General features: G+C 34.8%; 1 protein-coding gene across 3 annotated transcripts in view; it reads right to left on the bottom strand.

Moving 5' to 3' along the window:
- Positions 1–16,014, bottom strand: part of ITGB8 (integrin subunit beta 8) — a 99,674-nt gene that overhangs the window by 8,450 nt on the left and 75,210 nt on the right. For 2 of the 3 annotated variants that reach the window (XM_059073710.2, XM_067042640.1), the window contains 5 exons: positions 11,262–11,351; positions 7,398–7,532; positions 4,359–4,764; positions 1,676–1,901; positions 294–400 (listed from right to left, as the gene is read on the bottom strand). In XM_059073710.2, the coding sequence (XP_058929693.1) occupies positions 294–400; positions 1,676–1,901; positions 4,359–4,764; positions 7,398–7,532; positions 11,262–11,351 (964 nt within the window). The remainder of the gene's footprint in view (positions 1–293; positions 401–1,675; positions 1,902–4,358; positions 4,765–7,397; positions 7,533–11,261; positions 11,352–16,014) is intronic. The other variant, XM_067042639.1, reaches the window with a different exon arrangement.

Below are 16,014 nucleotides of genomic sequence, written 5' to 3'. Positions count from 1 at the left end.
GGCTCACTGAGGTCTCTCTAGAAAATCCGTTTGGTATACTTCCATGGAGGTGCACAGCATGCGAATTTAGCTGGGTAGTTGAGATGGTAGTTTAATTTTTAGGTGGGAGATCTAACAATTCAGCCATACCATGGCAAATATCCTCAGCTGGTTTTATAGAGCACTATTTCTTGGAGGTTGAAAACATTGAAGCAGTTAGTTATTTCTTTAGGATGGTTGATTATGAGCCTTTTTGGGGAATATGATTCTCTCCAGATACTCTTCAGTACTTTGATTATTAACCTTTTGTTTACCTGATGTTTGGTCCACATAATGCTGTTCCTTGAGAGTACATGAGGTTTTACACCGATCAAGTATAGCTTGAGACAGATTGTGAGGGTGAAGGCATTGCACACAATTCCTGTAAGGGGAAACAGACGTGAAAACATTTAATTTTTTAAAAGGTTGTAGCCTATAGTATTTTCTGTAAAAAATAAAATAAAATAGGGTACTGCTTTAGGACAGCAGAATTGTAAAACTGGGAAAGAAAACTATGACATTTATTTGTAATCTTGGCTGAATTTAATACCATGGCAAAATTACATTCTAACCACTTAAAATATTTTAATGTATAAAATCAACATAATGATTTTTCTGTACTGAGAAGAAAATCTCTAGGAAATGAATAAGATACTCTCACTGCAAAATCAAAAACAAAACCAACTAGCACAGATGTTTTAGAAGATGAATATTATGATACTACTAGAAAAATTTAGCAATGAACATACAGTTCAAATTTTGGTTGGGTTCATTAGAAATACCTCCATCATTCCATTGTTATCTTCCTAGTGAGTTACATAACCTACAATGCATAATTTAAAAAATTTTACTTGAGAATGTCTTTTTAAAAATTGAATAAAACAAATTGTAAGGCACAGTGATATTCTGAGTAGTGGTCTTTGAGCAGGACTCAAATTGTTATTGGAAAATTAATTATTGGCACAAAACAACAATGCCACCATTATTTAACATCACCTTTCACTTATCCATCACTTCTTTCTAGAGTGCTTCATAGCCACCACTCTTTATCTTTAAAAGAATACAAATAAAACAATAATGACAGCTAACATTTATTCTATGATTACTGTGCACCAAGTACAAAGGTTTAGGTATTTTTTGCATGAACATCTAATTTAATTATTTCACAGAATTATAACATGGTATTATTATTATCCTCACTTTTAATATCACGAAACTGAGGCACAGAGAATTTAAAAAATCTTGCCCTAGATCAAACAGCTAATTAATAGTATGTTGGGAAGCAGGCAGCCCCTAAATCATCACATCGTACATCTTAAACTTACACGAGGTTATATGTCAATTATATCTCAAAAAAGCTAGGGAAAAAAACCTCTAATGAACCTTTATGAACACTGAATATTATTCTTTAATAAAAAACAAACCTATTTCAAAAAAGGCAGTGAATACCTAGATAAATTCTCATGCATGGCCAAAGATTGGAATCTAAGTCTTCTAATTCCTAAATTCCTCATTCAGTTCTTTTTTAGCGTGATGATAATAATTTATCTGGAGAAGATCCAGCAACTTTTAGGTTAAGGTAGGCAAAATAGAAAAGGTCGAACATGAATATAATGAAGGACTGCTCTATGTATGTTTGGAATCAGGAAACACATACCAGTTTTCATTGCAGGCTGTGTGACATGTGGGACAATGTTCACAGAAGCGGCCGATGCTCCTGGGATCGGTGCACTCACACATGCCACATACACATGTGCCTCTTCCACTACACACTTGGCCTTTCGGATTGACACAGTGCTGGGCAGATGCTGATGCGCACTGGCACCGATCCCCTTCCCAGCCCCTGAAGCACTGGCATTTGCCTGCCTCACACTCTCCATGCCCTGCAACAAAGACACTCCAAGACCTAAGTTATTGAGGTCACTGACTTTGTAAAGCATTTCCAAACATGAATTCCCCTTCCATCTCCATGGAAACACACTGACAGTCAAGTGAATAGAAACAGCATCACTTTCTATTTGTCTGACATAAACAATGCCAGGACTTAGGAGTGTCTATTTTCAAAGCTGTTCTATTGTAGATAATCTCCCCATGCTAATCTAGTGTGCTGACAATTGTGAATTCTGCCTTGCCGCAGTGGCTGCCCAACTACTTGAAGGTCGCTGTACATTCAGTTTTAAATTAAAAAGACACAAATATAAAGAAGCTACAGAGAGTGACGTAATGTTGTCTGATTTGAAATTTGAAAAACGGGTATTTTATGAATAGCTTCCATAATTTTTTCTCTTAGTCACTCATTATTGCTCAGGGCCTGCGATAACTTGGAAGGTCTATTTGGCAAACCATTTTAAGTGCTTCAGTTCTGCTAGTGCCTTGTTTAAAGGTAAGATCTTTGGGGAAGTTGAAGTAATCCTTTCACGTCTTCAGCACATTGTTTAGCAGGTTTGTGGGACATGTGTTAAAGTATGCTGTGGGATGTTATTAGGTGTTAAATGAGAGAAATCAAGAAAGAAAGCAAGGTGGCATGTGTGTGCATGTTGTAGTTGAGGAAGAACACTGATTATACTCAGTTAAGTGGATTTTAGCCTGCAGGAAGTATCCAAGATTTAATATGCTAATGTGAACTAGAAATCTTCAAGAGAGGGTAAATTTTCAGGGCTGTAAAATGTTTTTCAAGTTTATCTTGCCAAAGACTTTCCCTTCCTTCCTTCTTACCTTCCTTTCTCCTCTTTCCCTCTCTCTTTTCCTCCCTCCCTCCTTCTCTTCCTCCTTTCCTTACTTCCCTCGATTCCTGGCTTCCTCCCTCCTTCCTTTTATTGTGGAGCACCTCACAGGGTAACTATTCCATAGCATCTACTGTTGGATCAGCTCAATTTGTTAAATGTAAAACTAATGATATCCAGGCCAAACAAATGCCTGCCAGACCCAGTTCCCTGTATATGGGCTGCATGCCTAATCCTAGCCAGCAGATCTGTGATCATGTGTTTTTATTCTCAGAGGACACTAGTGAAGAAAATGCTTGTCAGCCTACAGTTTGCATTTATAACTTATATACAAATAATTCAAAGCAGATTCTCAACTGCCTGTAGGTCAGTAGTATCATAGTCATATAGAAGGACCAGTACATTGATTTTTAATATTCTCCTATTAACAGAGACTGGGATTCTCAGTGTATTTCAAAGTTCATTGAGAGCTTGACAGCTGTGGGAAATGATGATCTCATAATTCTTTTTCTGCCCTGTCCCAAATAGGATTAACACTAAAAAATTAGATGACAATTGCAGTTTGTTCTAAAGTCATCTATAATCCATGCTACCTAGATACCAGGTACAGCTTAATAAATGTTTAGAATATAAAATATTATGTGTATAAGATAGAATATAAAGGAAATTTGCCATCACATATTTATGTGATATAGGGCACATTTTTAATTTACACAAGAATAAAAATTTATTTTGTATAGGTTTGTTACTTTCCATAAGCTTATTACAATGAAATATTTCAACAATAATTTAATTAATATTTGCTTACCAAAGTGCAAACTTCAAAAAGGTGCTTTAACAATAAGTGGATTTAGCTCACTGTCACAGAAAAATTATAATTCATTTAAACATAATATTTTGTATTAATTTTCAAATGTTGCATATATTTTCTAGAATCTAACCTCTAGGTGGCAGTAAACTGAATTAGCCAAAAAGTGCTTTTGATATTTTCGATTTAAATTATCTCATTTTTAAATCTGGTCTGTATGTGGCTTCTGGGACTAATCTAGATTTCTTATGAAACCAGCATTTTCTTGAAGAATTCTGTCCTTTGACAGTTTTGTTGCTGGCGTTGTTCCAAAACTAAACTAGAGAAATTTAAATTACTACAGATTTACAATGCCATCTATGATAATGCATTAAGAATTTTACAATGAATGAAAAGTATATTTTTATAGCTAACTATCCTCTGAGCAAGATGGAGGGAGTAAAGACTTATGAGAATGAATCAGATCCTTCTAGAAGAATATGCAGATTATAGAAAATCTGTCAGACATTATCAGTAATTTCCTTTTCTGGTATATGTCTTTACAAGATCAAGGCATACTTGAAAATAACAATTAACTTTTGGTTTTAATTTTTAAATATTTCCTGTACAAAATAATTTAAACTATAAATATCAGAATCATGTACTGTAAATCTGTAGCTATGTCCTAATTTCACAGACTTTGAAAGCTTGAATATTAAATTCATATTCAAAGTTGGTAATTATAAAGATGTGATTTAAAGATACTTTAACATATATGCTAGTTTAATATATAACTATGTAAATAACTGCATGTACATGCTTATACTCACCAGCACACAGATTTCCATGGTGATATGGACAAGAAAAGTCATCTTTTTCACAGTATTTTCCATACACTTTTCCAAGCTTAATTTTGTGACATAAACATTTCCCACAAATACAAACTCCTCTACCGCTGCAAGCAGGTTGATCCTTGTGTGACTTGCAACTTTCAGAAGGAAATTGATCTTCATCAAAATGACATTTATTCTCATCACACTGGAAGCACTTGGCATCTAGAAAAGTTTCTTCTACACACTTTCTTTTAGGTCCTCTGCTATCATCACACTGACAGCTGCAGTTTCTATGTATATGAATTTTAGTGGTTTCATTGAAACCAATAGGTTTGATTATTGCATAGTTCTTTCCTTCCATGACATCACATTTTTCCATTATAACTGTTACATTGAAAAGAACCTAAATTTGTGGGTAGGGAGGAAGAAAATATATTTATATGTCTTGATAATTTTTATTACCAATATTATATCTGTTAATAATATTTAAGTCAATAATATACCATCTTATAGAAATTAATATTTATAAATTACACATGCACTCTCATATGTAGACATAACATTCCCTTTTAATTTCATTTTTTTCCTAATTAATGAACTGGAGAGTTAAAGGATGCAATGACTGAGACTTGCTGTATTGCAGCATTAAATGGACATGGTTCAAGCCTATTTGAAATGTGTACTCTACTTCCGATCATTAATTTATATCCTCAACTGACTAGTTAGTAAACTTGAGAGAGAACAGACCATTTTCTGGATTCAGTCCTTAACATGTGGAGTTACTGAATATATTTGGCACTAAAGTTAGAGCAAATAAACTAAAGTCAAGAGCTTCTGCTCTACTGGTTTAAAACCCTGAGATGAACAGTTTGTTCAAATGAACAATTTTTATTTTGTTTCTGTTTTCCAGGGTCCCAAGTAAGTTTTAAATTTTAGTTTATACATGGTGTTAAGAAGAAAACATGGGGCTTTCCCTGATGTTACTCAAGGGAAAAAGATTTAGCATTCTCACTTTTAGATCTTAAGATCTCAATACATCTGTCTTAGTGGAAGATGTTAGTCCACAACTAACGATCTGGCCTGGCAGGGATTGGTTTGCCCCATGCAAACTACAGAATGTCTTTCTCCTGCCAAATTTTTCCTTTTTCTCTATTTTGCCTTCCTGTACAACACGATTGGCTTAGTGTGTCTATTTATATTTGTTAACTCACCTTATGATCTTCAGGTACTTTGGCAAATAAGAAGGTTACATGTTTTTTCTCCATGTTAGACTGAGATATGTTACAATTTAAAAATACTTTGTGCTAGGCTTTTTGGTTGGGATGGAGTTAGATTAGATAGATAGATGATAAGTAGATATGGATGAATATATATGGATGGATATATATATGAATATATAGAGATTCACACACTCTCTCTATATATATATAGATGTATGTGTATATAGATATAGATAGATAGATATCCATCCCAACCAAAAAGCCTAGCACAAATATACACAATTATATGAAAGGTCTAAATTTAGGTTTATACATTATATATATATATCCATTCAGAATTAGAATTATTGTCATAATATTAAAATCAATACAGTTTGTGTCAGACTTGAAATGTTTTTTCTCTTTAAAAATATAAGTATTAACAGACTGTAGGATAATGTGGTCAACTGCCAATATTAATAGAGCAAAACTTGGGGTTTACATAATTAAGTGGTCAAATGACTCTTCCTTAGTCAAACTGTTTATACTACTTGGTTGAAAGTGAGGGAAAAAAGGGATGTAGACAAAAAAGAAAAAAAAAATGTAAGGAGTAAGGAAAACCATTCTGCCAAAATCGATTTTGAAAGAAAGAGCTACTTCTAAAAAGGTAACCCTTTCTCGGAAACTAACTTAGCACTATCTTTTGCTAGCACAAAGTTTCTCTATATTCAGTGGAAATTAAATATGTATTTTGTAAACTGGCATAAAATGTCTTTTGAACAAAATTCAAGAAGTGATTATGGAGGAGCCTACAGAATTTGAATTTGAAATAATTAATTTCAAATATACAGCTTGTTGGAACAACTATTCTACCTGCAGATTCTAAACTTCCCAAAAGGGAAAATTATATTCTAACTAAAGAGAAGGAAGATTCTCCTTTATTCAACCATAGAATACTAGGATTTTTAATCTCTTTCAATAACTTTTTCTTTTTCTCTATAGCATGATACTAAAATAATAACATCATAGAACCTTAGAGATGGATGGAGGTGGGATTAGAAATCTTCTAGTTCTAGCTGTTTATTTAAAAATGAGGCAACAGATGCCTCAAGAGGTAAATGACTAACTGAAAATCACTTCATTCTACAAGAATTTCTTTTAAAAGCATATTTCTGTGTATTTACTTTCTATTGTGCCAATCCTGGGAGAATCCCTATCTCTCTGGGTCCTATTTCCTGATGCTGCTATAATCCGGATCTCTCTTTTCCATATTTCATTCCTTTTTAGTTAAATGATGACACTTTTTTGTTGTTGTTGTTGTTCTTAACAAATTTCCCTACCTCGTAGGTCATCGTATTGAGATAATACAAGTGTACTGGGACAACCACAAAGTGAAAGATTTTGTAATTCTTAATCTTTATCAACAGCATTCTTCTCTGTCGTTTTTACTTTCAACTTTCACATTTACTCTGAGAATTTTCAGATTTGAAACAAAAAGGTATTATCATCATCCTAAGTATAGGCACTTCTTGTTTGAGGAGATATGATTTCCTAACATTCACTGGCTTTGTCATCTAAGTTTAAAGTTATTATTATTAAATAATTATTTAATATGATATATATTTATTTATTTTAACTAGAGAGTTTGAGAAAACAGTCAATGGAGTTACAACAAGTAGGAATTTAGGGATTAGATAATAAAAGTTACTTTGAAGTGTAAATGAGATTCTTGAGGTCAGTAGTAAACAAAGTTTTTCTGAATGGTTTGATTTTTCTGTAAGAAAGCATGCCAAACAACTTATTTTACTTTAAATGGGAAAAACGCACACCCACATACTTCGTCATTGCTTGTCACATTTCCACATCCATCTGTGCCTGGCTTTCTGCTTCCATCTGGACAGATGGCAGTAATGTTAAAATAGATGCCTTTTATCTGGTTTTCCACCTGAACTTTCACTTCTGAAATGAGTTTCTGTAGAGATGACATTTTTTAGTTGTATACTATAGCAGTTTCTAATGTAAGCAACAAAACAGAGTCAAGTTTATCATGTCATTCTAGATTTAATTTTTAACTAAATCAAAGAGTTTGTCTCTCTAAAAGGTCAATTAAAAACAATGTTTCCACATAATGACCCAATTACATTTGAAATACATAAAAAATACTGAAGGATTATCTGCATTTAAATTGTTCTATTTTTTCACATATTTCCATGAATGCATTTTGATTACTTCAGAGATATTTCTCACTCAGCCTGTTAGGAAAATAATCATTTTAATCCAATAATATTTATATTTTTTGGTAAAATTTAAATAAAGCGTTGAGAATACACATATCACAGAGGCTAAATCTTGACAGCTTAAAATCTGGAACAATGCTTCTGACATTTACAGCTGTTAAAGAAGCATTTCAGTTTCAAACACTTTAGACTATCATGAAAACTAAACTGTCTTATTGATACAGAATTGAAAGGTAAATTTTTGGGAGGGCATTTCTATACTGTAGGTATAAGAAATACCTGCCAGTTATGGCTCTATAAATTCTCCAAGAATGGCCTAGGATTTTTGCTTGCTTATGTCAATCAAATTTGTTCCAATCCTTAATACTGAAATAGGGCCCCTTACTGGGCAGGAAATCATTTGCTTATTTTTTCACTCATTTATATAATCATTCAAAAAACATGTATGTATTGCCTATTATGTATCAAGCACATCCTAATTTCATCCAATCTCTGAGTTCCAAAAGTTCTAGCTACACTAAATATATTCTGTAGATCTGTGCGAATTTCATCTCATAAAACTAAGAGTCTACCACATGCAAAAATCCTTAACTTATTTTTGTAAACAAAAGGAAAGGGAAAAGACAAAGTATGTACCTAAGGAAAGAGAGTGAGTAGCAGGGTGTGAAGGAAAAAGAAATCCCCATGGTTTCTAATTCTTTACTTGAGTAATTTTTCTTCTTCAACTGTATAATCAATAAAGAGATGTCTGCTTACTGATTAATAATTGATCATGGAATTATGGTAGTAAATCTTTAGAGTAAGATACTTCCTCCAGTTAGCAAATTTTATTTGAATAAAGGTAAGACTATATTAGTCACATTTTTTATCTACCAGAGAATTCATACGTTGTAATCACTTAATTAAACAATTTCAGTAAAAAATAGAAACTTCTAATGGTATACAAGTGGTATTGATATGGTGGTGGTTTGACAAATCAGAAGGAAGTTCCTCATACCATGACTGTTCTTTTTGCCCTTTTGAAATTCTGCTTCCCTTAAAACCTTAAGCTAGTTTCACCAATGTTTTTCAAACAGGGTATGAAGACAAATATCTAAAATTTTGCCCAGTTTTGAGATTAAGAAATTAAGTTTCAGACACAGTCTTAAGCTTGTCTTTTAATATCTAACAGGTACAGAGGCAGAATTTATTTTTTCTAATGTATAATTCTTTTTTATTCAACATAATTTATTTTTTTATATCTTAATTTCAGGTAAATTGCTATTAAGTTATTATAGTCATGATTTTTATATAGTTTTAATTCTACTGGCAATGCAGATGTAAAGGATAAAAAACAAAATGCAATCACATCACCGTGTACTAAATTTGTATATAATTTTATAAAAGTCTTAAAAAGGAAATGCAAAGTATTAAAAGTTAGAATAAAATATTATTATTCTTTTCTTCAATGAACCGTGAACAGTTTCTGTTGAACTGTGAAGACAAAATGAAATTTCAGAAGAATTTTGAAAGTATAGACATATATAAAATAATAACAGAATCCCAACTTAAGGAGATTGTTTAGCCAGAGTTTTTGTTGGTTTTGTTAGTATTTTCAAATTGTTTAAGGTTAATCAGAACTGCAATTAAATAACGCATCACATACCTATTCTAGCAAATAAAGAACATGAAAAAAACCCTTCTGTTTCCCTTTCCATGGGTGCAGTTTGAGATACAGGAAAGTTTGTCGACTTATATTTTTTCTTTGGGGTAATAAATGGGTTCATACTGTGAAAACTAGGATGACTTCTAACACTGTAAGCTCCTTTCTTATTTTGATTATACTTGGGAACAAACTTCGGATGGGAACGAATTGTACACAGGTTGGTTTTCCTTGATAAGAAGCTCCACCAGTCCTAATGTTTTTTGTTTTTGTTTTTGATTTTGTTTTGTAACAGTGAAGAAGAAATATAATTAAAGATGCTTTTCTTATTTCATCCAACATAGTCTTCAGACATAGAAAAATTCCTTGGCAAAAAACACAAAAATCTCACAAGGTTTATTTTCCTTTTAAAAAAAGAAAGTTTAAACAAGTCCTTCATTTTCTATCCCGTGTCTACTTCCTGCCTTTCTCTTGTACCTGAGTTGAAGGCAGATGTTCCATGAAGAAAATGAGAAGAGAAGCCTGAGATTTCTCACAATGCTTGGGCTACTGTTAAAACTGTTCAACTCTACTGTGTCAGGAAGGGAAAAAGAGAATTTTGGGAAGTGAGAGTTTATCAATGGTGCATACATTCAGGGTAGAATAAAGCATATCTTTAGACACTATGTAAAAAAGAAAAAACAACAACAGAAAAACAGATTGTGTAACACAGGAGGAAGCACCTGGAAGCTAGAATTAAGGAAGACCTAGGTTCTGGTGCTGCTGCTTCTGCTTGTTAGCTGTTTGGCCTTTGATTGATTTGCTTAGCTTCTTTGAAGTTCTACAAATACACAGTGGGAGTACTAATACCTGCCTTATAGGTCGGTTGTGTGGATTAAATGAGGTCATGTATGGAAAATAACTGGTTCTTAGTGGTATTAAAATGACAGGTACTATTATTACAACTTCTTAAAAGAGATTATTGTATCCAGAAATGACCTAGATTGAGAGAGCAGATGTTTCTTAAATCTTTGCATTTGGTACCCACTCTACACAAACTGGGGATAGCATACAACTGTCATCTCAATAAAGTAGTGTATCTCTTAGGGTGATTCTTTTTTTTTTTTTTTTTTGTGGTATGCGGGCCTCGCACTGTTGTGGCCTCTCCCGTTGCGGAGCACAGACTCCGGACGCGCAGGCTCAGTGGCCATGGCTCACGGGCCCAGCCGCTCCGCGGCATGTGGGATCTTCCCGGACCGGGGCACGAACCTGTGTCCCCTGCCTGGGCAGGCGGATTCTCAACCACTGCGCCACCAGGGAAGCCCAGGGTGGTTCTTTTAATCAAACTAGTTTGGTAAAACTGCTAAAGTAAACGATCGAACAACCAAGTGATTGATCAAGGAGACCCCAACAAAGTTCTCTTAGTAATCTCTATATCTCATATACTTCATTTTCCCTGGAAAGTTGCTGTTTAAATAACACTGTGGATTGATTACTTTATGGCACTGGAAACTGTGAAATTTCTTGGTAATAAAGTATATTCTATAGCTGTGATTTGGTGACTCACTGAACATTTGATGAGGAAAGAAATTTAGATAGTCTCTAGCTCAACCTGAGTTTAGTAAACTGTGTCAATGAGACATAGTGAAGCACAGAAAGCTGAAATGACTTTCCCAAGGTTCTATAACTAGTTAGGGGTAGAACCAGGGCTAACCTCAGTTTCCTAATTCCTAATCTTGTTTTTTCCACCACTCCTCTCAAGATGATAGGGCATAAGTTTGTACCTTGCCATGGAAATGGGGTTAAAAGTTTATTTGAAAAAATGTGTACAGTATATACATACCTGATAGGCTTCTACAACCAGATTATTGAGGTTTGCAGCCTTTGATTCTATTTCACCAGCAATGGTGCCAGGCAAGAGGGGTAGAAGATCCTAGAAAACATACCAATAACTTGCACTTAATGACAATAATATACAATGGTTTAGCAATCAACAAATATTAAAAAATCTTGTAGTTGTCAGTGGAAGGTGAGTCATTACATGAATCAAAAAATATGAGACACAAGAAAAATATAAGCAACTAAGCAGAGCAGCCAAAACATATGTTCCTGAAATAGTATGTATTTGTATGTGCATGAGTGTGTGTGCGTGCACAAGTTACATGCTGACCTAAAACTCAAAGCACAGACCGGCATTTCCCAAACTATCTCCCACAGAACATGGTCGCAAGAGATTTTAAAATGAAAAGGGTTCTGAGGGCAAATAAGTTTGATAAGTTCTGCATATGGTTTATTCCACATAGAGACTCAAAATGTACACCACTGCACTTCAGAAATAATTTAGCATTATTAAATGCAGCATTCCCTAACATTTACTTAATTACAAAACTCTTTTCTCATGTAACATATACAAATATTTTGCAGAACTACTTTTCCATGGAATGGTCTTTAGGATATATTTGCCCAGACAGGAGAAAAAAAATCAAAGTCACAAATGGAAGTTTCATGGAGTAGGTGTTCTTGATGGATGGTACATAATAATTATGGAATCAACTCTAGGTATTCCTAGCGAGAAATGAGAATTAGCAAAGGCTTAAAGGTTTACCCAAGTTGTAGATGAAGTAAGAATAGAGAAGAAACTAGTCTGACTAGAGTGAATGGTGCATATTTATATGGAATCAGATTATGAAAAGTCTTGAAATACATTTATACACTCATTTTACCATTCACAAGTATTAAGTTCCTGCTGTATGCCAGCTACTACTTGGTTACTAACAATTTGGTATCTCAGGTAATAGGGAAAATGTATCAGTTAAATATTTTAAAAATTCATTTTTACAACCTTTATTAACTAACCACCATATACCACTTTGGAAATGCTAAATTGCTAGGCCACATAGTTTCCGTCCTTAAGGATCTCACAGGAATATAAATGACAGTTTCAAAAAACAACGTACACCTGAAGCAATAGACATATGTACAGACCCTAATGAGAGGGATACTGAGCAAGCGTTTGAGAGCTGAGGAAAGTTGTCAGGGACTGTTTCCTGGAGGAGGTGATTCATAAGCTGTGTCTTAAAGGATGAGTAAGAGTTAGTCAAGTAATGATGGAGAAGGGCTTCCAGGCATGGGAGATAGGTAGCAAGAACAAAGTCACAAAGGAAAGAAAGAGCCTGGTGAGTGTGTGTACACAGGAGGATTAGAAGCATGACTGGAGGGACAAGTTTAACACAAACAATATTAAAGACTTGATCCTCTAGATCTGAGGGAACCGCTGGAATTTTACTCTAGGGAGTACTGTGGTCACACCTGTGATTCAAATAGCTCATCCTGCAGCCAGGGGGAAGATGGATTTGGGAGATGTGTTAGGAGGCTGTTACAATCCAGACAAAGATAATTAATAAAAGTATCTCTGAGCAGCCAAATTAGGTGACTGCAACGGCATACACAGGACTGTTAGCATAGACTGTCAGGCTTTTAGAACCTGCTGACTCTTACTTTGCACACAATTAAATTAACAATAAACCTGGTTTTATGGTTTAACAGTCAGTGGAAATTTTCTTAAAGGAGTAGGGAGAAACTACTAGAGCTAATATCACCATCAAGAAGTAATAAATAGCAGAGAAAAAGGAGGTAAAAGCAATAAAGAGCTGCACAGTAAGTTGAAATTCAATTTGAAATTTAAGCTTAGAGGTTAAGAACACAGGATTTAGGCTGTTAGGAAAGTTTGGGGAAGTATAAAACCTCCATAAATGCATTTCCTTCATCTTTAAAATGGGCATACTAGTAATATTGCCCTCATTGTTATGAGTTTTAAGAGTATTAAATGAGTTAATGTTAATAAACTCAGTGCCTGACAATAGTAAGTGCTCAATAAGTGGAAGCAGTTACTATTGTGAATAAAGTGATTCGGGCATTTTATTTGGGTCAGAGCCCTACTTCTGTGGATATTAATGGTTGTTTGCTTAAAAAGGGAGTTCCATGGTATATAAGTTTGGGAAAACAGGGATTTATATTTTAACTATAGATTTCTAAGGGAAGAAATGGTATAATTTAAGTAGCACTTTCAGATGATAAATGTGGTAGTCAGGTATTAGGGAAATTGTTGAAGGGAACACCAGCTTTGTGGCAAATGAAAATGGGTTCACGTATTTGTTGAAGCCAAAAGAAAATGTAGTTTCTCTGAAGTATTAAAAAATAAGTAAAGGACATTAGGAGTAGAAGGAAGAAGCAAAGACAACAAAGGAGATGAAGAAGACCCAGTGAACAGATATGTGTAATGAAAATTAGGGTATTACAATATTGTAGAAATGAAAAAAAGAGAGTTTTCTGGAAAAAAGAACCTAAAAGACTGTGAAAACAAAGCTATAGCCAGATCACAGAAGTTATAGGTTTGGGGGTGACAGGGGGAATCCCATGGTGTGCTGCCAGAGTGACATAGGTGCCAAACATCTTTTGGGCTTGTAGGACTCACCTGGCCCAAAAGATACTGGACAAAATCAACATTATTCTTATGTAGGAAGGCTTTGACTGGGTCAGCCACTTCCACGGCTCCTCTTGTTCCTTTACTAGATGACGTAGACCAAATCTAGGTACGTTGGTGCTATTGTAAAATATGCTGATATTTCCCAACATAATCTATTATAAAGATATGCCCATGGGCTAGAAAAAGCAGAACTCTGGACATGAGTGGTATACTTGGAGTGTGAACTACTTTTCACCTGATAAAAGTCTCCTCCATTATTGTCACAGTCAGTACAACACCAAGTATCAGTGCCCACACTTGGTTCTAGGTGTTACAAACATAGAATTTATACTTATTTATACTTAAATGCTAACTTAAGACCCTGTGTAGTATACATTACTTTTTTCTCAATTTCAACATCTTTATTGGAGTATAATTGCTCTACAATGGTGTGTTACCTTCTGCTGTATAACAAAGCGAACCAGCCACATGTATACATATATCCCCATATCCTTTCCCTCTTGTGTCTCCCTCCCAGCCTCCCTATCCCACCCCTCTAGGTGGTCACAAAGCACCAAGCTGATCTCCCTGTGCTATGCAGCTGCTTTCCACCAGCCATCCATTCTACATTTGGTAGTGTATATATGGGCATGCCACTCTCTCACCACGTCCCAGCCCACCCCTCCCTCTCCCTGTGTCCTCAAGTCCACTTTCCACGTCTGTGTCTTTATTCCTGTACTGCCCCTAGGTTCTTCAGAACAATTTTTTTTTTTTTAGATTCCATACACATGTGTTAGCATATGGTATTTGTTTTTCTCTTTCTGACTTACTTCACTCTGTATGACAGACTCTAGGTCCATCCACCTCACTACAGGTAACTCAATTTCGTTTCTTTTTATGTCAGAATAGTATTCCATTGTATATGTGTGCCACATCTTCTTTATCCATTCAACTGTCAATGGACACCTAGGTTGCTTCCATGTCCTGGCTATTGTAAATAGAGCTGCAATGAACATTTTGGTACATGACTCTTTTTGAATTATGGTTTTCTCAGGGTATATGCCCAGTAGTGGGATTGCTGGGTCGTATGGTAGTTCTATTTTTAGTTTTCTAAGGAACTTCCATACTGTTCTCCATAGTGACTGTATCAATTTACATTCCCACCAACAGTGCAAGAGGGTTCCCTTTTCTCCAAACCCTTTCCAGCATTTATTGTTTGTAGACTTTTTGATAATGGCCATTCTGACTGGTGTGAGGTGATACCTCATTGTAGTTTTGACTTGCATCTCTCTAATGATTAGTAATGTTGAGCATCCTTTCATGTGTTTGTTGGCAATCTGTACACCTTCTTTGGAGAAATGTCTGTTTAGGTCTTCTGCCCATTTTTGGATTGGGTTTTTTGTTGTTTTGATATTGAGTTGCATGAACTACTTGTCTATTTAGGAGATCAATCCTTTTTCAGTTGATTCGTTTGCAAATATTTTTTCCCATTCTGAGGGTTGTCTTTTGGTCTTGTTTATGGTTTCCTTTGCTGTGCAAAAGCTTTTAAGTTTCATTAGGTCCCATTTGTTTATTTTTGTTTTTATTTCCCTTTCTCTAGGAGGTGGGTCAAAAAAGATCTTGCTGTGATATATGTCATAGAGTGTTCTGCCTGTCTTTTCCTCTATGAGTTTGATAGTGTCTGGCCTTACATTTAGGTCTTTAATCCATTTTGAGTTTATTTTTGTGTATGGTGTTAGGCAGTGTTCTAATTTCATTCTTTTACATGTAGCTGTCCAGTTTTCCCAGCACCACTTATTGAAGAGGATGTCTTTTCTCCATTGTATATTCTTGCCTCCTTTATCAAAGATAAGGTGACCATATGTGCGTGGGTTTATCTCTGGGCTTTCTATCCTGTTCCATTGATCTATATTTCTGTTTTTGTGGCAGTACCACACTGTCTTGATTACTGTAGCTTTGTAGTATAGTCTGAAGTAAGGGAGCCTGATTCCTCGAGCTCCGATTTTCTTTCTCAAGATTGCTTTGGCTATTTGACTATTCGGGGTCTTTTGTGTTTCCATACAAATTGTGAAATTTTTTGTTCTAGTTCTGTGAGAAATGCCATTGGTAGTTTGATAGGGATTGCATTGAA

The sequence above is a fragment of the Kogia breviceps genome, chromosome 9 (assembly GCF_026419965.1).
Source record: "Kogia breviceps isolate mKogBre1 chromosome 9, mKogBre1 haplotype 1, whole genome shotgun sequence".
NCBI lineage: Eukaryota > Metazoa > Chordata > Mammalia > Artiodactyla > Physeteridae > Kogia > Kogia breviceps.
The sequence above is the reverse complement of the archived record's forward strand: the minus strand, read 5'-3'. Positions and strand labels throughout refer to the sequence as shown.